Genomic DNA, 25,654 nt, shown 5'->3' with positions numbered 1-25,654 from the left:
TCTATTTTGGATCATGTACCTATTAAAAGACAATATTTTTTTAAAAATAAAATATTAAAAATTTAATCCAAATCATTCATATTAAATTTAAATGGTTGAGATACTATGATACTTATTCCACTCAATGCCTTGATGGGACAAATTTTATGATGGTTTCTTTCTTTTTCTTTCTCTTTCTTGTCTTTCTTTACGACTTTGATTTTTTTTCTCTCCTATTTCCCTGATGAAATACGAATTTAATTCTTTAGTTGTGGTTTCTTTCTTTTTCTTTATGCCTCCTTCCCATTCTTTACGGATTTGATTGTGGTTTCTTTCTTCTTGATAAAAACATACATTTTTAACCTTTAGCTTTAGATGAGATTGTAATTTGACTAGTTAATATTTAATTTTAAAAAGTAGCTTTAGATGAGATTGTAAGTTGACTATTTAAAATTTAATTTTACAAAGTATCTCTTGAGTTTTTTAATTTTAATTCCATTCGTTTCAAAAAATAATTTTTTTATAATAATTATTTTTATTTTAAAAATTATATTTAATGGAGTGATTGCATGTTATATAAAGCAATAACAAAAAATAGTAAATATTAAATTTTAGTCATTCATATTAAATTTGAATGACTGATATTTGATTAGCATTATAGTGCTCATAACTGCGATGAGTATTGAAATTGGTTCCATTCAATACTTGATGGGACAAATTTTGTGGTAATTTCTTACTTTTTTTTTTCCCCTTCCCTGTCTTTCATTACAACTTTGATTATTTTCTTTTCTCTTTCTTTGATGAAATATGAATTTAATTCTTTGGTTGTGGTTTCTTTCTTTGTTTTTTTTAAGCCCCCTTCCATTCTTTACGAATTTGATTTTGGTTTCTTTCTTTTTGGCAAAAGCACACATTTTTAACCTTTAGCTTTAGATGAAATTGTAATTTGATTATTTAATATTTAATTTCAAAATGTAGCTCTTGAGTTTTTTAATTTTAATTCCATTAATTTCAAAAAAGAATTTTTTATAATAATTTTGTATTTTGAAAATTATATTTAATGGTGTGATTGGATGTTATATAAAGCGATAATAAAAAATATTAAATGTTAAATCTCGATCATTCATATTAAATGTGAATGGTTGAAATCTGATTAGCATTATGGTGCTCATCACTACAATGAGCCTTGAAACTGGTTACACCCGATACTTTGGGACAAATTTTATGATGGTTTCTTACTTTTTCCTTATTCTTACTTGTCTTTCTTTATGACTTTGATTCTTTCCTCTCTTTTTTTTTTCCTATGATAAAATATGAATTTGATTCTTTAGTTGTGGTTTCTTTCTTTTTCTTTATCCCCCTTCCCGCGAATTTGATTGTAGTTTCTTTCTTTTTAGTAAAAATAAACATTTTTAACCTTTAATTTTAGATGAAATTGTAATTTGATTATTTAATTTTAAAGAGTATCTCTTGAATTTTTTAATTTTAATTCCGTTAGTTTCAAATAATAATTTTTTTATAATAATAGTTATTTCGAAAATTACATTCAATATGTCAATATTTGAGAATATTTCGATAACGTCTAAAATTTTAATATCCGTATTTTTTGTGTGACGAAGTTAGAATTAAAGAATTGAGAAGATGAGTTAAATAAAAGACCCATTAAATTTCATACAAAATTAAAGGTATACTTCTGTCCTTTTTTTAATAAAATTTTCCCCCTTTTCAATACATTTATTTATTTGCAAATCTTTTGTTTAGAGTTGGCATGTGAGATCCCTGACTCCTTTTATGGATGGAATTAATAGCACTTTATTCATAATCCTTGCCGTTATCAAGATATATTTTATTGTTTGTCAGGATCCATGCATTTATTGTGTGAACAATTTTAACCCAACATATTTACAAAAAAGATCTGGTTAGACTCCAAAATAAGATAGGTCACAGGCCCTAAATAGATAGGGGCCTTGCCAACTTTCACCTCTATCCACCATCCCTACCTTGATGCAATTTGCCCTTTAATTAATTGCATACTCTATCAAACAAACGCTCCTTTGCTTTATCACACATTCGTTACCATTCCAATCATTGAAACTCATCCTGGTATTATATACATTCCTTTAAAAAGGTCACTTAAAATTTAAAAAAAAAAAGTGGTTCTCATTAGAGGTGATCAAAATAGGCTTGTCCTGATCCCAAGCTGTCCCAAAATTTTTCAGGACAGGGTCCTCCCGTACCTGTAGTAATATTTTTTTTAATTTCTTTATAATTATTAAATGTTAAAAACAAAAAATATTCAAGACATCTATAAATTTGTAGCTTTTAGCATATATGTAGTTGAATAGTTATTATTTATTTAGATTTTTTATAGTTATTTATGATTTTTGGAATGGTAAAAATGAATTTTGAATTATTCTGTTATCAATTATTATTTATTTAGGCTTTTGTTTAATATGGCTAAGCCCAAAACAGTAAAAAAAAAAACAAAAAAAAACTTTCAAAAGGATTAAGCCCCAAGAACTAAAAATAAAAAGGAAAAAAATAAAATAAAAATCCATTGCAATGGACCCAACCATAAGGCAAAAACATTTTACAAAAAAAAAAAACGTGGGATGGGACACAAGACATATTTCTTGTCCCGTCCTTGTTTATTAGAACGGGATCGGGACAGGCCTGTCCCCATCCCATCCCGTCCCGTCCCGTCCCATTCCACGAACAGTCTTAGTTCTTATTAGTCTCAACTTCTAGAAAAATGAAAACTAACATCTTTTTCTTCTAAATCTTGCAAAATCTCCCTTTTTATGATCCTGAATTTCCTTTCTCTCTCTCGCTGTTTGTTTTTCTAACGATAACTAAAGATTCGTTTAATTTCTTAAAACATCCCAAAAATGTCTTTGTTCTGAATTTATATTTTCAAATAAAATAAAACCCCCATAAACATTTTCCTTTACTCGAAATCAGGAATTTAAATTTCAAAAAGATAATTTTTAGGAGATATTAAAAAAATAAAAACAAAATAATTGAATTCAAAATCCATTTTTATTATTCAGAATTTTTCTAAGAATTTCACATGCTTATTTAGAAAATGTGAAGATAAAGAAAGTAATTTTGATTTTTTGAAATTGTTTTTGGCAAAAGTAAACACGTGCACCAACCCATTATGTGAATTGTAAAACGACTAATTCTGTCATTTTTATATAAAAATTACAAATCAAATGGCATGGATTTTTATCAGTCAAGCTGCAAGAACTTTTGTGCCTCTATAAGGATATGAATTTATACATTTATTACAACTTTATTATGTTAATGATACGAGTTTGTGTACAAGTTGACATATCTATTACGATTACGAGTTTATCTAAACCCAAGTTTATATTATGAAATATGAATGCGAGGTTATGTGAAAAAATTGATATTATTTCAATAGCGTTGATAATATACTTATTTGAAAGTATAAAATCACATGGACAATATAATTCTAAGATTTATAATTTATTTGGTTATATATATAAACATTTGTACTACACAATCTTTTCAAATATAAAGTATTGTTTTAAGAAAATTTCATGTTCCAATTTCCAAGGTCTGAGAACAGTTCCAGGTTGTGATCAAATGAGCCAACTCATATTTAACTTGGAGAAGCATATGTGACTTGTGTGGGACGACGATTTTAAGAAATGAGTGCAATCAAAAATTTACTTCTTTCTGATATGTATATGATAACTTGTTGTGGGGAAAATAATCCGTTGGTAGAATTTGTTACAGTGAATTTATCTGAAAAGGTGGCAAGTCTTCCCCAGTAAATAATTACTCTTATTCCCAGTGTACGTTCACATATTAAGATTTTGAGAGAGAGAGAGGGGGGGATTTTAAAATTTAATTACATATAGATCAACATTTGAAGAGCTGCTTCAGAAGAGTTACATCCAAAGTTGTATGGACGTCACAACACCTCATTGTAACATCATTATAAGAAACAAATAGTGCACCTCTCAATTAGAAAATAATGCGAAGTGATCCTATATATATATATGGTCATCGATAACTATTTTTGATGCTTACAGTTTCATAACTCATAAAAATACTTTCATGAAAATAAATTTGACACTTTAAGAACAGACAAATACTGCACCTAGAATATAATGTTTTACTTGGAACTCATTTTTGGTATGTGAGATAGTCCAAGTAACATGTGGATTTAAAACTTCAAGCCATGTTTCTCCAGCTTCTCCTGAGTAATAAGATTTAGACGATGAATCATGTCAGATGCGAGGAAGTTTTTAAAATCTCCAACTTCTCCATGTCTAAAAAAAGTCTTATTCTCTATTCCAAACCACACTTTTCCCCTCTTATTCACATCTAAATTGCTTAAATTCTCAAAACTACAAAGTTTCAATATATTTTCCATAACATTACCTTTCTCTTCATCCTTAGAAAAACCAAACCCTAGAAACTCAGCAAGCTTCTTCAAAACCCTGATTGGCTCACCCTTCAACTCCTCATATCTCAAAAACATCACTTCCTCTGGCCTCTCCAAACCCTCCTTGTAGTATCCCAAAATATGATCCCAGTATGGCCCAAACCCAATTGTTCCTTTACAAAGCTTGTCAAATGAATCCTCAATCCTAATTTGCCCTCGTGTTTCTGATCTTAAGTTGTTTGCAAAATGCCATGTCGAGACAAAAAGGTCCTTAGGGTTCCTACACAAATAAACAATCTCACACTTTGACCGCTTTACAGACTCAGGCAACAAACCGTAAGGGAGATGGCTTGCAAAGAGCCTTGGTGATGGGAAAGAGCTCAGGTCAGGCTTGGTAGTTTGGAAGTAGAGGACACTCTCTAAGAATGGTACAAGATCATGAGGATTAGTAGTGAGAAGAGGGTGAGGGTGGCTGGTCTGGGTCGGGTCGGAACTTGGGTTTGGATAATGGATCTTTCGGTTGAGAACGGCAAAAGTAAGGGCTTTGAGCCAAGTGGTACCGGATTTGGGTGATGTGACGACAAGGATATCGGAGTCATGAGCTTGAAAATGGTTTTGACAATTCAGAGTTCCTTGCAATTGGCTTGTGGTGATCCAAAAACCATTATATTGATGGATTCGGTTATTGATCAAACCCGATTCAGTTGGCAATGTAGCAATGAGGTCTTTGCATTCTTGGGATAGCTCTTCGTCTTCATTGAGGTACTTGGGAAGAATAGGAAGATTTGAGGGTTTAGACTCTTGTGCTGCCATGGTTATACAGAAATATGAATCAGATAGATGATGAAGTGAAAGTAGAAAGATGGATGATATAGATTTTATAAAAAGTTTGAGCGGAAATTAAGGAAAATAAGAAATGTTAGGATATTAATTATATAGTTCTTTTTACAATTATTTACAATAAACGGCTCTATAAATGAACTTATCAATAGTAGAAAATGCATATATAATTAAATATTGAAAACACCGACATCAGAGAGATATGGATCTTCAATAATGAGAAATTATTTCACCTAAAATTATGCCATATCACATTATATATAAATAAAAAATGAAAAGGATGATAGAAGAAATGTTAGGATATCAAATATGCAGTTCTTTTACAATTATTTATGCTGAATGATTCTGAATGAGTTTCTTGTGCAGGGTGGACATGTTACGTGAGCAGCAAATGGGACTGTCCCTGTGTAAATCAAATATCAACATTATAAAATGTATATATATGTAATTGAATATTGAAGAATTCATCATCAAAAAGATATGAAAATCTTCAGCGAGAAATCATTTTACCTAACATTATGTCACATTATAAATTATAAATAAAAATAAATAGGAAAAAAATGTTAGGACATTGATGATATGATACATGCAAACAATTATTAATGGATGAAGACAATGATTTAGTGGGTGACTGCTCTTGTTGGTACCTACTGGGAAAAATATTGAGATCAGACGATTTAGAGTTTTATAAATCGGTTCCAATAAGATATTTCATGTTTTAATTTAAAACAATCAAAAGCCCACAATTGAATCAACAAACATAATATTAAAGCAACTAACGATAGAAACCATAGTCATCAACTAATCCATAATTAAGCTACAATGACTCAAACTGATCAAGGTTTAGCTACACACCATTTTCAGTTTTTAATATGAGAGCTGCTTAACTAATTTAAGTAAATTAAAAAAATTAGTTAAGTCAGGTATTTTGTAATAAATATGAGTTGATTTTCCTAAAGTATTATTTATAATCATGAGTCATGACTGCCTTTAGATGGAAACCTATTATAATATGTGTAATCAATAGGGATGCTTTAAAGAATAAATTATAAACTTAGAAAATAAAGTAGTGGATTGAAATATTATATTCAAGATTAAATCTAAATCCCAACCAGTCCTTATATTAAGGACCAGAGTTAGTATATTATATTGCACTTTCTCATGAATAAACTATAGAGCAAACCATTCATAAAACAAAACGATATGGAAAGGAAGAGAAAGGAGAGAGGAGACAAGTAGTCGGTGCCGATTTCCATTTGTATTGCTGATCTTCCGCATCCTTTACTTTTTTGGCCCTAACTCAATCACATGCTTATGTTTTCATCCTTAATTTGTCTTCTTCCAATTAATTAACCTCTTATCATCTCTTTTCTGCCTTTAATTTCCCTCGCATTAATTATTTAATTTATTATACTTCATCCCAAATAACTTATCAATTCTAATTATTTTTATTATAATGTAAGGTTTTTTTTTGTAGGCAAACCACATAATATCTATTTGATTCTTTATTATTATCCAGTAAATTATTTTTCATAATTTCTTGTTCTTGAATATTTTTACACAAATACGCGCGTGCGTGCGTGTGTGCATGTATTGGTAATTAATTGGGTGTATCCTTTGTACGTTGCAAAAAGTCTTCAGAGAATTAGATGACAAAATCTATAATTTAGTAATAATTGTGCTTCATTTTATATCCAATATTGATATTGATATTGATATGTCTCATAAAAAAATATAATAGCTATATGGGTATAATTATATAACTATTCCATTTTTTTGAAGAACATGTGGGTTGCTATTCTATTATATGCAAACAAAAGTAGGTTTTGAAATCGCAGATGCATTGAACCTTATAATGAGTGCTAAATAATTAAAATATTTTAAGCACATGAAATTAAACTTAAATAAACAATAATTTTGTCATTTTCTTTTTGAGTTCATCTTAAGAGAGAGCTAAAAAACGGAAAATAAGTTTTTTTCCCAGATCGAAATAACTAAAGTTCCATCCAAATTGAAAAGTATCAATTTTGATCACATTGTAACAATTATGATAATTAAAATGAGAGTTATCTTTATTCCAAACTGAAGTACAGTGTATATATATACACAATACATTGACAGTTATCCACATTACAAGAAAATAACAAATAGGAATGAAGTAATTGTTTATCTTACTTCTATCACTCTTAAGTCATTTCGTAGTGATATTCACATTCAAGACCACACGGTGCAATTACTTTAATTTTTTTTCTTATAAAATTATACAAATGCTTCCTACTGTGTCCATAGATAACTCCCTGAAATACCTCAAATACATACACTTCAACAGGAACTCAATGCATTTTTTCAGAGCTAGGAGAAGACTTCATTTAATATACTATATCCAGTCATAAGACTTTATTTAACTTTTACTTTGGTCCTAAATATAAGACCTCAATCCACTTTGTCTCTTATATTTATTTATTTTTTTAAGATAATCTTTCTAATAATGATAGTTTTGACTAATAAACTTGATTATCAAGGATATTTTAGGAAATGCAACACTTATTTATTACAAATAACTAACTTAACTTACTTTCTTAATCTACTTAAATTAGTCAACTAGCTCTTATATTTAGTACCAGAGGTAGTATAACACAAATCTATATCGTCAGTTCACATTATTGCTTTTCCGCTATGTTTTTTTTTTTCCCTTTCTATCTTCTATTCTTTTCTCATTTTTTTTTTAATCTTCTCTTCCTTATTCCACTTAGACCCTTTCACACTACAATCACATTGGTCAAATCCAATCGCCCGTTACACAACCTAAAGAAACGTATATATAGTATGCTCCTAGCATACTCATAGTATTCACTATCGTTTGATGCAAAAATTTACACTACTTTTTTTTCGTGCAAACCTCCGGTTACTATGCAGCTTCAACTAGCAGTGGAGTAGGATTTATTATTTCTCCTTTTTCTTTCAATCTTGAATTATTTCTCTTGATAATAATCAGTTTATAGCCAACCACTTAAAAAATTGCAATGAAATTTCCAAATAAGTTGTATAATAAACTATGCATCAAGAACTAAGCCACCGTCCTTATTTTTGAAACAACAATCTCAAGCATGCGTTTCAAAATTTAATTTATATCTAATGAAGTAACTTAGTGAAAAGCGATCATATTGCGTTAGCGATTCAAGTTTATATTATCTGCGAATTACTCTAAAATGAAAATCTTAAAATAATGTAGCTGACCTTTTCTATATCAAAATTAGACCTCTTACTACCATTGCATAACAAACGTATATGTGTAGAAGTATCTTTCTAGACATTCGAGGGGTAATTTCGATTTTGAAACCTCAAAGTTAAAATCTCATTGGAAATATTTTTTCATTTCTGTCAACGGTGGTATTGGAAATTAACTTTTAATCATCTCAAAGTGTCGTTCTCGTGCCAGGTGGATTGCTAGCTATATACATGTGAGCTAATGCATGCAATAATGAAGGGCATTTTATATCAGTTTTGTATATTCTAACTGCTACAACATAAAATGGAATCCATACGTGGATGACAGGCTAGCTTCCAAGTTCCAAATGATTTACAGCTCTCATAACTGCTACATCATAAAAAGGAATTCGTACGTGGAATATTTATTATATTGAACATGTTTTCATAGCCCCTCATATTAAATAAGTGAGGTGTCTTGCAGCTAGAGAAATCAGCATTCTCTTTCATTGCTATTATTATCCCAAGAACCCCGACGGTTGTTGCAAGCTTATAAAACCCTCCAATAATCTCCTCTTCTCTCATACAGAGCCAATCTCACTATCTTCACTTCAGCAACCAGTTATTTGATTTCTTCATAGCTATGGCAGCAGCAAAATCAGAAGCCGCTAATCCTGGTTCGCAAGAGCACTTGGTGAAATATGATGAAGAGCTATCACAAGAATGCCAAAAACTCATCACCACCTTACCCATGGAAGTAGATTGGTTTGCAGACCAGCTCTATCAATACCAAGGTTTCTGGTACCAGAAGAGACTAATTCAAGGAATCGTCAACTGCCAGAACCACTTCCAAGCCCAAGACTCTGACATTCTCATTGTCACCCCACTAAAATGTGGAACCACCTGGCTCAAAGCCCTTACTTTCTCTCTCATCAACCGCAAAACGTATGATATGAAACCAAATTTAGACGCAACCCAAGCCATTGCACCACACCCTCTCCTCACTACCAACCCTCATGATTTGGTCCCAAACTTTGAGTATGATCTTTACTTTAGCACCAAGAATCCTGATCTAAGCTCATTCCCATCACCAAGGCTCCTTTCTAGCCATATGCCGTATGCTTTGTTGCCAGAGTCAATAAAACAGTCAAGATGTAAGATGGTGTTCTTGTGTCGAGACCCTAAGGATGTGTTCATCTCATTATGGCACTTCATGAATAGGTTAAGACCAGATGTTCAAGAGTTCAACACCATCGAGTACTTGTTTGAGAAGTTTCGTCGAGGAATGAGCTTGTTTGGGCCATTTTGGGATCACGTGTTAGGGTATTATAAGGAGAGTTTGGAGAGGCCAGAAAAGATAATGGTTTTGAAGTACGAGGAGCTTAAGAGTGAGCCGGTAAGGGTTTTGAAGGACTTGGGAAAATTTTTAGGGTATGGTTTCTCTGATGAGGAAGAACAGAATAGTGATGTTATTGGTGATATATTGAGGCTTAGTAGTTTTGAGAATTTGAGAAATTTGGAAGTGAACAAAAGTGGAAAATTGGTTTCAGGGATAGAAAATAAGACTTATTTTAGACGTGGAGAAGTTGGAGATTGGAAGAATTTTTTGACAGTTGACATGATCAAACAGCTCGATGCTATTACCGAAGAGAAGTTTGGAAAGTACGGCTTGAAGTTTTAGGCCTATGTGCTCCTTGATCACATTGAATCTACTCAAAATGGCCAGGTTGAAGAATTTTGTTTATCATTTATTATTAATTTAGATAATCGATATTTCTAAATATCCAAATTAGATTAGAAATTAATAAATATATAAGTAAAGTACTATATATTTCCTTCCTTCAATGTCTCCTCTGACATTAATGCTTAATATATATTAGAGTGATTGGAAATTATACTATTTAAAAAACTATAAATTCTAAATAGTAAGGCTCAACGTACTAGCATTTGTTGCTAGTTGATGTATATATAACTGCTCTCCACGATAATGGTTTTTTGCAGGGTGCATGCATTCCGAAGCTTGAAGAAGAATAATCATTCAGCACAATCATGATTACGTTCTCTTTGTTAATTTGATGACTGTTGGACATGAGGATGATGCCTCGAGGTTCCAATGCTTGGTTGGATCTAGTGCAATTGTGAATGGATTTAATTGTTGTTCAGTCTATAAAAAAAAAAAAAACTCGTGTTTTGATTAAACTTCTATGCGACTCTATTCATGAGGAATTATCTTCTTCTCCAAGTTCTGAATGATCAAACTTAGCATCTTTTCTTTTTGTTGATAACAAAGGGAGGAAGAAAGGAGAAAAAGTTGAGCATAGATGTGCTTGTCAAGTTATTTGTTTATTTTAATTATAAACTTCCAATGTATTTTATTTCAACTTGCTTTGTAATGTATCATTTAAGCTGAATGAAATGTTTCCTTTGTTCAAGTGTGCTGCACATTCTTATGTTCCCTTTTATGGCTTAAGTTACTATATCTAAATGCATATAGATTAAGGGGAGTAATATATTATGAACTTACTGACTTGATTTAAGATTTTCATTATCAAGAAATAAAAGAATGTTAAATCACTTTGTTTTGATGATAACAAAATGAGTAAAAAGATTGTTTTCAAAGGTTTTATTGCAAATATAATGACAAAAGGTTTTACTGTTTTCATTATTTTGAGTCTTAGAATCTCTTGTAAAATAGCATAAGAGAGCTTTGGTTTTATATGAACCTAGTCTTTCAATTTTTTTTTTACCTTTTTCTTTTTAACTTCCACTAATTAACACTTTTTAAATCTTATTTTTACTTATTGGCTTGAATTTATTTATATTTTTCTAGTTCATTTTCATATTAAAAATCAAAATAAAATTAGAATATATTAATCTAATAATGACTAGCTAACCATAGTTTGACCATTAAAGCTTAAGCTAGTAATCCAATAGATTCTCAAATGAACGATTCAATTTTAGCCGGTTTAATTTTAACATTTAGAATCTGAGCCACTAATTTACAACGTAAATTAGTGGCGATATGACTTTAATAAAAATATGCATGTTTATTAAATGAGTTAATATGCAAATTTGTCCCAAAATTTTTTATTCAAGAATGTTAGACAGTTGAAAGCTTTTTTCGAGTACAAATTGCTCCAAAAATTTATAATCATAGCAATATTGCTCATACCATTAAAAATATTAACCCTTAACGTAAGTTTTTTTAATATAGGAGGAAATATTGTTATGATTTTAAATTATCAAGGCAAATTTGTATTTAAAAAAACTTGTGGATGCCAGCACTTTCTGAGTGAAAACTTTTAGAGCAAATTTGATCTTCAACCCTAATATAATAGTTAAGTTGCCTAAAGTTAGACATGGTAAAGTGGGTTAGCGGTGTAGATATAGGTTAGCCTGTGGCAGTACGAGCTGAAGTAGCTAGCTAGCACCCTACTATTATGGTCAGGAATGCTGGGCACCCAATAGTTATTTTGGGGTGCAAATTGTCACAACTTACTTTTGTACTTCATTTGGAACCATTTGTGATCATTTCTTATAGCCTTTAGTTAGAAAAAGTTGAACTTTAAAATTTCTTAGATTCGAGTTACTATTTATTGTAATCCTTTCAAAAATCAAACTTTGAAAATTCATAACTAATTCTAGAAAATCGAAATAAGATGGTTTTAAGTTCTATGGAAAGCTCTTGACATGCTGTTTAAAGAAAAAAAAAAAATACTCATTGGTATCCAAAACTCATTTATTAATCCCATATTTCGTTCAAAGTGATACTGTTCATTTGGTAAATTTTCAATTTTTTAGAATTTATGCCCAACTTTAGAAGTTATAACTTTTTGTACAAAACTCCAAATTTGATGAATTACCACTTATTTTAAATCTAAAAATAAAACCTATAAGTACACCAAATTTCAACTCCAAACTCAGTCAATTGCTCAAAATCTTGTTTGTCAAACTTGACCCCTAAAAAGTTAACTTCTATCCCTTAAGCCGCCATTCTTGACTTTTCCTTTTCTTCTCAATTCAATTCATCAATCCACTCAACAATTCAATACTAAAACAGAACTTTTGGTCAAATATTCACATACATATTATCTTTAGTCATTAATACAAATATTCATCACAATTCACGATAATCCACATTAATTACAAACATTGTTCAAAGAGGCACATTAATCAATTTTCTCCAAAATGACTTCCTTCCCTTTGTCCTTGCTTGGTCCACCTCTTAAATAGTAAATTTTAAATATAAAAGAGTGAGATTTCATAGAATTCTTAGTGGTAAAGAACCATAATTATCATACAATTCATGCTATGTAAAAATATAACATGTATACATAAAATCAACATCATTATGCAGCATTTCATGTGCATACCATTTGCCATGAAAAGAGAGCAATAAATCAAGCCATTCCTTATACATATTGCCAAGGCACATTCAACATATAATCCCATACATAGTCACATAGTTTACTATAACACATACACATTTAAACAAGCAAGAAAGCAATCAAATTATGAGTTCAATGCTACCTCTTGGTTGACAATTCAATTCGGCCTCTTTAGGGAAATGATGTTTCCTCTTTGATTTCTTGCAATGTGCCTATTATTCCAAGCACAAATACATTCGAAATTACAATAATTCAAGTATAAACATAATTGCTTGATATTAAGCTCAATTAAACCCCTTTTTCTTTGATTTTTGACCTAATTAATCCCTCTTTGTTTCAATCAATCTCTTGGGCCAATCCTATACAATTTTTCATGTAGAATTCAAATATCAAATCAGATTTTACAAAATCACATTCCTTCCTTTCCATTTCAGTTTGGCCGAATAGGTAGTATTACTTTTCAAAGTTTCCATTTTTTATTCCAATAATTTTAAACACTTTCCCTTGGTATATCCCTACACAAAAATATTTTTTAAACTCATTGGAATTGTCAAATCACATTAAAACAAACTCCTCCCCCAAGATAACATAGTGACCGAATAGGGGTAACAAAACCCTAACTTTGATTTCTTCCAAAATTCAATCCAAACATCAATTAAACATGTAATTTCAAACTCATAATCATGGTTTCTATTCTTCCCTAAATCATTCTTGGCCTAACCAAAAATTGGCAGCATCATACCATAAGATTTGTCATGAAATATCCAACAAAATAACCCTTAAATCCAACCAAAATCAAATTTAGACATACCTTAATGGATCTGAACTTGAAGCTTGACAATTTTTCTTGGATTTGGAGGGTATCTGGAGCTTTTTGGAGGTTTTTTAATTTTAGCAGAATTTTCCCTTAATTTTCCCAATTTGACCAAATTATGTGTAAAATGAGGGGGTATTTATAGACAAAAAATATGACCCTCCTCCCCTCCAATGTGGTACCAGATTTGGCTACCTAAGAGGCTATGTGGCTGCAATCAAGTGCTCCAAATTTTATGATCTTGCCAAGTGTCTTTTTTCATGATTTTTTTATGGATATTTTGACCTAAATTGGGCTTAAGACCACTTAATCATTGGGCCAATATTTGCACGAATTTTATGGGCTTTCTTGGCTCAATATGAAGCCCAAATCTGATTTAAAAAGGAAGGAAAAGTGGGGCCCACATATAAATATCAATTTTGACTACAACTCACTATTTTGACTATTATTTTCAAAAATAGTTCTGGGCCTCCAAAAATTTATTTCTCTCTATCAAAAACTCCTATCTAGTATAAGAAAGCCCTATGAAAAATTTTAGAATTTATTTCAAATCCTAGCTATTTATTTTGAATTTTCTCTGAAATAAGGCTTTATTGATAAGATTTTGGAAATAAATTTTCTAAAATTAATTCCTGTACTTTCAGGGCCTAAAATCAATTTTATAAATTCAAAAAAATCCTTAAATAATTTTTTCATATTTTTTCAAGAATCATTGAGGCCTCTACATGTTTAAAATAATTATTTTTACCCAATTTTTACTTTTTTTTTAAAAAACCTTTATTTTTAGGAAATTCCGTAATAAGCTGTTTTCACTCCATTTTCATCTTCAGGTCCTCCTTTGAGGTTTCAAAACCTCTAATTTACCAATTTTTAATTTTGAGGAAATTTTTTAGAATTTTTCTCAAATTTTTCCATCTCGCCTTTCCGACATCGATAATTTTGAAAATATCGGTCCGGATCTTTTCTAGATCTTGTACCATGTTTGGCTTCCTCAGCCAGTCTTCTTTTCCTATTGGCCCTTAATCTAATTTTTTTTATCTCTCTCATCAATGTTAAATTTTGCGGGATGTGACACAAATTTATCTAGAAGTTTATGATTATAGTAATGTTGCCGTTATTGTTAAAAATAATAACGGATGTTGTAAGTTTTTAATGGCAGAGGGTAATATTATTATGATTTTAAGCTTTCAAGGCAAATTTGTACATAAAAAGATTTCTGGGTGCTAGCGTTTCTGAATAAAAATTTTCAGAGCAAATTTGCACCTTAACTCTAATAAAAATAGTCAAGTCACCTAAAGTGCTCACTTCTGTGAATTTGGATTGCAAAAGTGGTGGCAGTAAGATCAATGTTAATTGGTTTATATAATGTTTGGGGAGGTAATTGCATGTTTAGTTTGGCCAAAAACACAGTAGTAATTGATTTCTTTATAACTGTGGCAGCAAAAAAATCAGAAGCAGAATTGGATTGGTTTGCAATTAGCTCTACCGATACCAAGATTTGTAGTATTAGAAGAGGCTAATTAAGGCAATCCACTAACTCATCTTACTTCTATACATTAAAACCTTAAGAGACATTTTCGAAACTGCCTTTGTCCAATGCAAACCCTAAAGAATAAAAAACATTAGTGACATAGTACGTTATAGCACACAATAAGAGTCTTTCCAGAGAGAAGAAACCCATATATCAAGATCTTAAGAAGAGCTAGACATTGTAACGTAGAAAGTTTTACTTGAACCTTGATTTTGGTAGACAAGACCGATCATATGGTGAATGGCCCTCGTAACATATGGGGATCTAAAATTTGAAGCCATGTTTGGCCAGCTTCTCTTGAGTAATAAGATTCAGACGCTCAGTCATGTCAGATGTAAGGAAATTCTTCCAAACTCCAGCTTCTCCGCGTCTAAAGTAAGCCTTATTCTCTATTCCAATCTACACTTTTCCACTCTTGTTCACTTCCTAATTGCTCAAATTCTCAAAACTACAACGCTTCAATATATTTTCCACAATGCTGTTGTTCTCTTCATCCTCAAAGAAACCAGACCCTATAAACTCTGCAAGGTCCTTCAAAACCTTAAGTGGCTCACTCCTCAACTCCTCAAACCTCAAAAACATCGTCTTCTCTGGCCTCTCTAAGCTCTCCTTCTAATATCCCAAAATGGCCCAAAAACTGTCTTCCCGTGACCAAACTTATCGAATGAATCCTCAATCCTAATCAACCCTCGACTTTCTGGTCTTAAATTGTTCGCAAAGTGCCACATAGACACAAACTGGTCCTTCGGGTTTCTACATAAGTATGCAATCTTACACCTTGACTGCTTCACAGACTCTGGTAATAAATCATACGGCAGATGGGTTGCAAAGAGCCTTGGTGATGGGAAAGTGCTCAAGTCAGGCATGGTCGTTTGAAAGTACAGGACTGTCCCTAAGGAGGGTACGAGATCATGAGAATTAGTAGTGAGGAGAGGGTGAAGGTGGCATGTTTGGTTCGGGTCTAATTGTGGGTTCGGGTCATGGGTCTTACGGTTGAGAATGGTGAAAACAAGGGCTTTGAGCCATGTGGTACCAGCTTTTGGTGAAGTTACAAGGATGATGTCGGAGTCATGAACTTGAAAGCACGTTTGACAATTTAGTGTTCGTTGCAATTGGTTTGTGGTGAGCCAGAAACCATTGTATTGATGGATCCCTTTGTGAATCCAACCCGATTCAGTGGGCAACATAGCAATAAGGTCCTTGCATTCTTGGGATCATTCTTCGTTGTCATTCCATGCATTCTTGGGATCGTTATTCGTCGTCATTGAGGTACTTGGGAACTCTTGTGCTTGTGCTTGCATGATTATACAGAGATATGAACTACATAGATGATGAAATGCAGGTAAAAAGGTGGTTGATATAGATTTTATAAGAAGTTTGAGCGGAAATTAAGGAAGAAAAGAAATGTTATGATATTAATTATATAGTTCTTTTTACAATTATTTACAGCAAACGGCACTATAAATGAACTAATCAATAGGATAAAATGCATAGGTAATTAATTATTGAAAACATCAACGTCAGAAAGATATGAATCTTCATTAATGAGACATTATTTCACCTAACATTATGTCACATTATTTATAAATAAAAAATGAAAAGGAAGATAGATATTAAATATAGAGTTCTTTTACAATTATTTATACTAAATGATTTCCTGTGCAGGGGGGTACATGTTCGCCAGCAGCAAATGGGACTGTCCCTTTGTAAATCTAATATGAACATTCTAAAAAAATATTGAAGAATTCATCATCAAAAAGATATGAGAATCTTCGAGGTGAAATCATTTTACCTAATATTATGTCACATTATCAATTATAAATAAAAAAATAAATAGGAAAATAAAAATGTTAGGACATTGATGATATAATACATGCAAACAATTATTAATGGATATGAAGACAATGATTTATTAGTGGGTGACTGGTTCTCGTCGGTACCCGTTGGGAAGAATCGTAAGATCAGACAATTTAGAGTTTCGTAAATATTTTCCAATCAGATTTCTCATGTTTTGATTTAGAACAATCAAGCACACAATTGAATCAACAAACATAATATTAAAGCAACTAACAATAGAAACCATATTCACCAAGTAATCCATAGTCAAGCTACAATGACCCAAATTGATCAAGGTTTAGCTGCATACTACCTCATTCCAGTCTTTAACATAAGAGCTATTTAACTAATTTAAATATATTAAGAAAATTAACTAAGTCAATGTATTTTGTAACAAATATGAGTTGATTTTTTTAAAGTATCATTTATAATAATGATTTTAGATGAAAATCTATTAATACATATAATCAATAAGGATACTTTAGAGAATAAATTATAAATTAAGAAAACAAAGTAGAGAATTGAAATATTATATTAGACCAAATTTAAATCCCAATCAACTTATATTATGGACTGAAAGTAGTATGTTATATTGCACATTCTGAAGAAAAAATATAGAGCAAACCATTCATAAAATAAAACGATATGGAAAGGAAGAGAAAGGAGAGAGGAAACAAGTAATCAGTGCAGATTTCCGTTTGTACTGATGATCTTCCGTATCCCCACCAAGCCCGATTCTAACACGACTTGATTAAATTCTCTTGCTCAAAATGCTTAGTTAACTCCACATACAAGAAATGAACAAATAGAAATGAGATACTTGTTTACCTTTCTTCTATTACTGTTAACTCATTTTCTTAATGAGAGAGATTCACATTCAAGACCATACGGTACAATTACTTTAATATTTTCTTATAAGATTATACAAATGATTCCTACCATATGCACAGATAACTCCCTGAAATCAGATGTATACAGTTCAATAGAAAACTCAATGCAATTTTTCATAGCGATTTCATTTGATATAGCACACAAATGTGCATCATCAGTTCACATTATTGCTTTTCCTCTATATTTTTTCTTTCTATCTTCTTTTCTTTTCTCCTTTTTTCTTTAATATTCCTTTCATTATTTCAATTAGACCTTTTTACACAACAATCACATTGGTCAAGTCCAATCTGTAACAACTATACCTTATACATTAGTAGGGTTATTCTATTTAACCTCAAACCACTAAAAGCCATGTTTCACCCTGGGAAAGACAATTTTTTTTTACTATTCCGAAACACAAGGTTTGATCCTGTTCAAGGAATGAGATCTTTTGAAAAATTTCAAACTTTTCAAAAAATCACTTTCAAAACAACTTGTCTAGTGGTGCAAGTACTCGATTTAACTTTTTTCACAAAAACGATAAAAACAGTTTAAGACCCAGGGTTTGCATTCAACCATCGAATCCATTCTTTTTCCATCCAGACATTTGAATTCTGTATTAAGTTAATTATAGCCATTAAGGTTTAACATTCAATACCCTGACCATTGGCTCATACATCGGGGCACATATACAAATACACACAATCATAGGCATAATAATAACTATATATCAAAATATAGGCCATTTCCTTCAATGGCAGTTACTATAGTTTATGTGCTCTTAGCCACTTTCTTATGGAGGAATATTTACATATCAAAATATATATATGCACTAGGACTGTGCAAAAACCCGGTGGTCTGGTATGGTCCGGTTTAACCTGAGCAAACTCGGTCCAGTCCGGTTTAGAAAAAATTGGCTCGAAACAAGACTAGACCAGACTGGTCTCATCGGGCTAGACTGGACTAGGGACTAGCCCCTCAGACCAGTTAGTCTAGTCCAATCTAACCGGGTTTTTTTAATTATTATTTATATAGTTTTAATTTGATTTAATTTTTCCATATAAGTTTTTTGTCTATTCAAATAATCAAAATTTATCTATTAACTTCCTAAGTAATGAGCACGCGTATATATTTTCTACAATATAAGATCTATATTAATGAGGATTAATTAATAAAACATGACATTATTGGGAAATTGAAAAGAAATGATCAAATTTGATGAACTTTGGATTAAAGTATGTGCAAAATTTTATATAATAAGTTACTATCTTGCCTGCAATTGAAGGAAAAAAATTAAAAATAAATAAATTTAGGTCCGGTCCAGTCCAGGCAGTCTAGAGGACTAAGTCCAGTACAACCCGACCTCAGGTTGGTACTAGATTGGACCAGATCTCGGGCTGTCTTTTTTAGTTCAAGGTCTTTACTGGACCAGACTTCGGGTTGATAATAAACCCAGTCCAGTCTGGTCCATGCACACCCCTAATATGCACATTGTATTTTCACTCCAAAATAAGAAGCATTTTAAGGAAAATACATACAAAAGATTTTCAGCTCCCTTCACCTTCAAGCTCCACCAATCACTACTCCCTTGCCTCTTGAAGTACATACTCTTGCTGTATGACAGGGAAGAAGGGGTGAGATTCTAGAAAATCCTAGTAGCAACAAAGTTCCTTAATGTAATCATATAAGATCACAAACAACCTGCTACACAAGCCAAAGAGAACAACACCTTGTAACCTATATTAGGGTCTGTTTGGGTGACCCTCAAAACCATGGTTTGGAAGGCAAAACCATGGTTTTGGTGAGATGTCACCCAAACAGCATCAATTCTGGGCCAATAATCTGAAACCATGGTTTGGGCCAAAACCATGGTTTTGGAATCTAAAACCATGGTTTCAGAAGAAGTGAATTCATTCTGCTTCTGGCTCAAATTGGAGAGATGATTGTGTCTGTCAGAGTAGATCTCAACAATAATATGACTTTAACATTTCTCAATTATTTTTTTATAAACATATTCAACCTTATATCTTATAAACATATATACACATATTAATTATTTATTAATTACATTATCTTATGTATTATTAATTATGTTGGTAAAAATATATTATTAACAATTTTATTCCTTCAAATTAAAATATATCATAAAATTTATGTTTTATATAATTATCATATTAACTTATTTTTTTTAGTAATTTATATATATAAAAAGTACTTTTGATAACAACTATCCAAACACTCTTACTTCTCAGGATCACTTTTCTACAAAATTTATTCTTCACAGAATCTATTCTTCCCAGAATCTATTCTCCAAAAGCTATTCTCCAAACCATGGTTTGGTTTTATCCAAACACACCCTTCTTCTAATCAATGATGCACAAACATCATACACATACATAGTCAGTAACTAACCATCATGACCACATTCCAAAATAAATGAAAACCAGCGCACATTGTGATGATAAATCATATCAGACAAAGGCAATTTACATGTTGTCATGCATAATTAGCATAATGGCACATCCAAGCATGTGGCAAGTTGGCAATCAATGCACAATCACATTAAAGGAAAAGAGTTACTATCTTTTGCTCTTTCCTCCAAGCTACCTTCCCCTTGCTTCTACCTTGGATCCTTTTTTAATGGATTCAAACAAATGTCAAATCCTATAAATTATATAGGCAAGGATAGATTAATGTATATATGTTTAGGTATATATCTGTATGTAAGTATATAAATGCTTAACTATTGTATTGAAATTGTTATAAATAAAGAAAAAATAGAGAAGAATAATAGAGAAGAAAAGAGGATCAACAAGATAGAGTATTACACATTTCATTTAAGAGTTCTCAATACATTATACATGGCTTCTATTTATATGCACAACTTTACATTTTTGATAGAATCTATGTATTACATAATAATATGAGATATAGAGATAATGGGAGATATTGGAGATTATAGGAGATATAGGAGATAATGAGAGATATATGGACATCCACAAAGATATTATTATATTCATAACACTCCCCCTTGGATGTCCAGTATATATGAATGTGCCTCATTAAAAAACGTCGACTAAAAAAAACCCTGTGGCAGAAAAACCTAGTGAAAGAAAAAGAGTACATCATTCATTGATACACTATGTAATGCTGCCTCATTAAAAACCTTCCTATAAAATCCAGTGGGACAAAACCATAAACAAGAAAAAAAGAGTATAGCATGTATCAACTTCCCATCTTGGCAACATAAGTTAACATCTTAAGCCTGCAAAGTCTAATATAACGAACAAGTATTCTAAGGGTGTGTTTGGATGAAACCAAATCGTGGTTTGGAAAAGTGATTTTGGAGAATAGATTATGGGAAGAATAGATTTTGGAAAGAATAGATTTTATGAAAAAGTGATTTTGAGAAGTAAGAGTGTTTGGATAGTTGTTATCAGAAGCACTTTTGATATATACAAATTACTAAAAAAAGACATAAGTTAATATGATAATTACAGAAAAAATAGATTTTATGATATATTTTAATTTGAAGAAATAAAATTGTTAATAATATATTTTTTATTAACATAATTAATAATGCATAAGATAATATAATTAATAAATAATTAATATGTATATACATTTATAAAATATAAGATTAAATATGTTTATAAAAAATATGTTTATAAAAAAAATAACAATATACATATCCTATAGGCTCTCACACTCTCCCTTTTTTCTCCAAAAGCAAAATTTTTTTGCTTTTTCCAAAACCATGGTTTTGGTTTTTGGGTGGGTGTTTGGGTGATTTATTCCCCAAACCATGGTTTGGGGTGTCACCCAAACACAGCCTAAATATTGTAGTGAGATAAAAATATCAAATATGAATTTCATAATTTTTTGAAAATCATGAGACAAATAATTCTTTTATGGTTTACCCACACGTGGATCATACTGTGATCTCTCAACATGAGGATCAAACAAAAATGTTTTATTTATATAGCCAGTAAGATTAGTCTTGGGCACCTTCAGATAAAATAATATTACCTACAGTACCTTTAAAGTAACGAAGAATTATTTTTTTAACTTCATTCTAATATCTTCAGGTTGATAAAGACTATATCATGCTAATTAGCAAATGATATATCAGGTTTTATATGCCTAGATAGATATATATGTGCTCCAATGACACTAAAATATGGTACTTTTGAACTGAGTATTTATTTATCACTTTTTAGATGTCTAAATGGATCTTTAGTCCATATTTAAAGATTTTACAGCTATCGGAGCACATAATAGTTGTGGCTTAATTTTCACATAATAGATGTGACTTATTCATATTTGTTCTTCCTAAAGCTTTCATTTCAAAATTCTTTCTTTAAGTAATTCGTAGTTTTTGAAAATTCATCAGGAGTTTCGATGTTATTATCATAAATAGTACTGATAACAAATTCATTTTGAATCTTTTCACAAATAGACAAGTTAGAATATGTTTACATCATTTCTTCTGCGATATTAACCACATATGCCGCATATAGAAACTTAATCAAGTAGTGTTCTTGAGAATATTATTGTATACTTTGACAAACTTGAATCCTTTAAGGATTTTCATACATTATGATCCAGATATGTTCATGTATTCGATCGTTTGAATTTACATAAGGATTTGAATCCTTCTGGGATTCAGATATAATTTCACTATATAGTGAGTCATATGTTATAGTTATATATTTCCAAGACGCACATGAAAAACTTCATTTATTACTAGATTACCACATTGATAAGATATGTGATTTAATCCACTACAAGACTTTATTTCTCCTTTTATTGTACAAATGCCTGTTTACATAATATTAGCATCACACTTTAAGTGCTTGGACTAGGGATACATAAATCCCTGCTATATTGTGTCTTTTCTTTTCTGTTGGCTAAACATTTTTCTATCTGTATCTGATGACAGATTTATATACAAGCTCCTCATTTGATCACGTGATATTATCACTAAAATTATTATTGACAATTTTATTCCTTTATCTGTTCCCTTTTCTTTTATGACATAACATATCGAGATCTCTTTATTGTTTTTAGATACTTAAGCCTCTTCAAAGGTCAAATACTTATTTCTTAACCTCTTTTGTAATCCATGCCTCCTTAGTATAATCGTCATGATCATTTGTTCCTTTTTTTTTTTGGAACCGCTCATACTCTTATACTTTTAGCATGTCTTAAAAAATAGGAACATTTTTAGTTGAAATATAAGAATTAAAAATTCTCATTTGGGTCAGTAATTGCATTTGGAAGATATTAATAATATTTTATGAATGCAATACTTTATGAACTTCTAGTTCATACTACTATATTTTAGGATCTACATTTGATAGTGAAAATGTGTTTTATGTGTTCTCTTTTCCAGCTACACATTTTTTTCTCCTCATATTAGAAATATACAGTGTAGGTTTCCCAAATTCATAAGTCTCCTTTAGAAACATTATTTTATTTCATTTAGAGACAAACAAAAATAAGGAGGTTCTTATCCAACATTGATCCCAACTTACTTTTAATATTTATCTATGTGCATTATTGTGGTGGAATAATAGATATTGCCCATTCTAAGATAGAAAATGTTTGGCTCCTGATCAAAAGCCAATTATAATGGGAGAATTTACAATATATTGTTGGCTTGATGCATTTATGCCCAAAATATATAAAATCAATCATCCCAAAACTTAAATGGGAATTTTGTTTTCATAAACTCTAGTCTAGCAACTTATGAAGGCTTTTATTAAGCATGTAATCATTAGCAACATGAGAAACAATCACTAACAATCTCAACGAGAATCATATTAATTTCATAATCAGGAACTTATGTACTCAATGTAATTATTTGAACATATTTGCAAATTTCATATTACAGGTTGATCAAAAACACCTTTGACCATTTCATAGATGTATCTTTCACTCATAGGGTATTAATTTGGTCCACATGTGTCTAAATAGGCTCATATATAAACTTGATACATTATAAATCTACACGGATTCGATTTTAAGCACAGCTAGTGATGTTTCTTATTTAGTTCTTTTGAGAACAAACAACATATAAAAATTCTTGAATCATATACCATTTTCAAAGAATCTTTTGGTTCTTTAATAAGTGCCAATGCACATTTTTCATGAGATTTTGTATCGTTATAATCTGGGATGATCTAATCAGTTATGTCAAACTATAAATGTATAAACTTATAGTTTATTGTAAAATTATTCTCAATTATTGGTAAACTTCTTGTTACCATGTCATATTATTCATTTTTCACCTTAATATTTCATAAGGAATATGTTATCAATTATGAATTTTATCTTCAAAATAATAAATCATGATATAGTTCCTATAGAGCCTTTTTTTTTTTATCTTTTACCCAATAGTAGAAATTTGTGCACTCATGGAGAGTTGAGTGCCATTAACTCTTTTGGAGCCGTTTTAAAAGGGAATATGAGATATAAGGAATGACATTAATATTAATGATAGCAAATTTCATCCAATATGATTCACACTTGTATTCCAACAATATCCCCTTCAAGTACGAGTCATATAAATATATTTTTCTTATTTCTGTATTTAAGATAGAGTGAATAATATATAGTAAGCTAATAACATATCTTTAACTTAGAAATCTAAATGCTTCCTGATTCATATATAATGATGAATTTCAATTCCATTGAGCTATCACCTTAAACCCTTTGATAAACAAATGTTCTAATATATATGTTTGTGGGTCATAATTTTTAGAGTAAAATACATTAACCTCCCTTCTATTTAATGTAAATTACAAAGACCTCCCTTTTATTTTGAAAACTTATATGGACCTCTCTAAAATCAAAGTATATATTGCACAAACTTCCTTTCTAGTTTTGAGATTCAACTCCCATCCACCCATCCATTAGCTGACCATTAAATCATAGGATTGACCCATTATTTTGACCAAATTGTTTCTTCTTAATACAAATATTACTTAATAATTATCATTTAATAACACATCATACATCTTTATTTGAAATTAAAAAATAATTTTAATAAATATTTTAATATTTTTGCTATACTGTTGAATTGATTACTATAGTATAAATTTTATTAATTTTATAAATACAAATTTTTATTTTACAATAAATCTTGTTTATTTATTTAAACTTATTTGTGATGTAATTTTTTAAATATATATTAGTAAAAAATGTTTTGTAATTGTATACATGTATTTTCAATAAAATTATAAAGTTATGTTTTAATTTATTAAATTTAGTAAAAATATTAATATTAAAAGATAAACTACATATTTAAAATAATGAGGGATAAAGTAAGAAATAAGGTTTATTCTAATAATTTTTAATTAAAAAATGTATACCAGGAATCTTTTTAGAATATTCTTTAATGGTGTTAATGGTGTTAATGGTTTGGACTAAGATGTATATTATCAAAATAGAGGCGAGATCCGTGTAGTTAAGGCAAAAGAGAAGGGAGGTCAGAGTATTTTACTCTAATTTTTATTATCAGTTCTTTTTCTACCCACAAAAAAAAGGGGGACCTACATTAGTTATTCAAGAACTATCGATTTTGTTACCAGTTTTTGAGGAACTATATCAACCTTTTGTTATTAGTTCTTCTGAAACTATATCAATTTTTTGATTATATATAGTTCTTCAGGAACTAATATATATTGTTATTTCACTATATGATATACTTTACTTCTTGTTATGCTTTTTCAAAATATGAAGAATTTTTTTCCAAAACATATTTT

The 25,654-nt window shown here is 30.4% G+C and overlaps 3 protein-coding genes across 3 annotated transcripts; 1 reads left to right on the top strand and 2 right to left on the bottom strand.

The window, feature by feature from the left end:
- Positions 1–4,053: 4,053 nt before the first annotated feature.
- LOC114758637 (cytosolic sulfotransferase 12-like) lies at positions 4,054–5,212 on the bottom strand. Its single transcript, XM_028947702.1, has one exon. It carries the CDS (start codon positions 5,210–5,212, stop codon positions 4,178–4,180), a length of 1,035 nt encoding a protein of 344 aa, XP_028803535.1. The 3' UTR covers positions 4,054–4,177.
- A 3,857-nt stretch (positions 5,213–9,069) lies between these two features.
- Positions 9,070–10,824, top strand: LOC114758663 (cytosolic sulfotransferase 12-like). Its single transcript, XM_028947733.1, has 2 exons — positions 9,070–10,172; positions 10,448–10,824. Exon 1 carries the CDS (start codon positions 9,090–9,092, stop codon positions 10,125–10,127), a length of 1,038 nt encoding a protein of 345 aa, XP_028803566.1. The 5' UTR covers positions 9,070–9,089; the 3' UTR covers positions 10,128–10,172; positions 10,448–10,824.
- Positions 10,825–15,778: 4,954 nt separating this feature from the next.
- On the bottom strand, positions 15,779–16,366 carry LOC114758636 (cytosolic sulfotransferase 12-like). The gene has a single exon (XM_028947701.1). It carries the CDS (start codon positions 16,364–16,366, stop codon positions 15,779–15,781), a length of 588 nt encoding a protein of 195 aa, XP_028803534.1.
- Positions 16,367–25,654: the final 9,288 nt, after the last annotated feature.

Source organism: Neltuma alba, unplaced genomic scaffold (genome assembly GCF_004799145.2).
Source record: "Neltuma alba isolate B1F8T4 unplaced genomic scaffold, ASM479914v2 tig00010740_pilon, whole genome shotgun sequence".
NCBI classification, from domain to species: domain Eukaryota; kingdom Viridiplantae; phylum Streptophyta; class Magnoliopsida; order Fabales; family Fabaceae; genus Neltuma; species Neltuma alba.
Note: the sequence above shows the minus strand (reverse complement) of the source record. Positions and strands in the feature narration are given on the sequence as shown.

What these genes read in the sequence shown, in the direction of transcription:
- LOC114758637 (XM_028947702.1), bottom strand. Translation starts at nt 5,212, where the DNA reads ATGGCAGCACAAGAGTCTAAACCCTCAAATCTTCCTATTCTTCCCAAG.
- LOC114758636 (XM_028947701.1), bottom strand. Translation starts at nt 16,366, where the DNA reads ATGTTGCCCACTGAATCGGGTTGGATTCACAAAGGGATCCATCAATAC.
- LOC114758663 (XM_028947733.1), top strand. Translation starts at nt 9,090, where the DNA reads ATGGCAGCAGCAAAATCAGAAGCCGCTAATCCTGGTTCGCAAGAGCAC.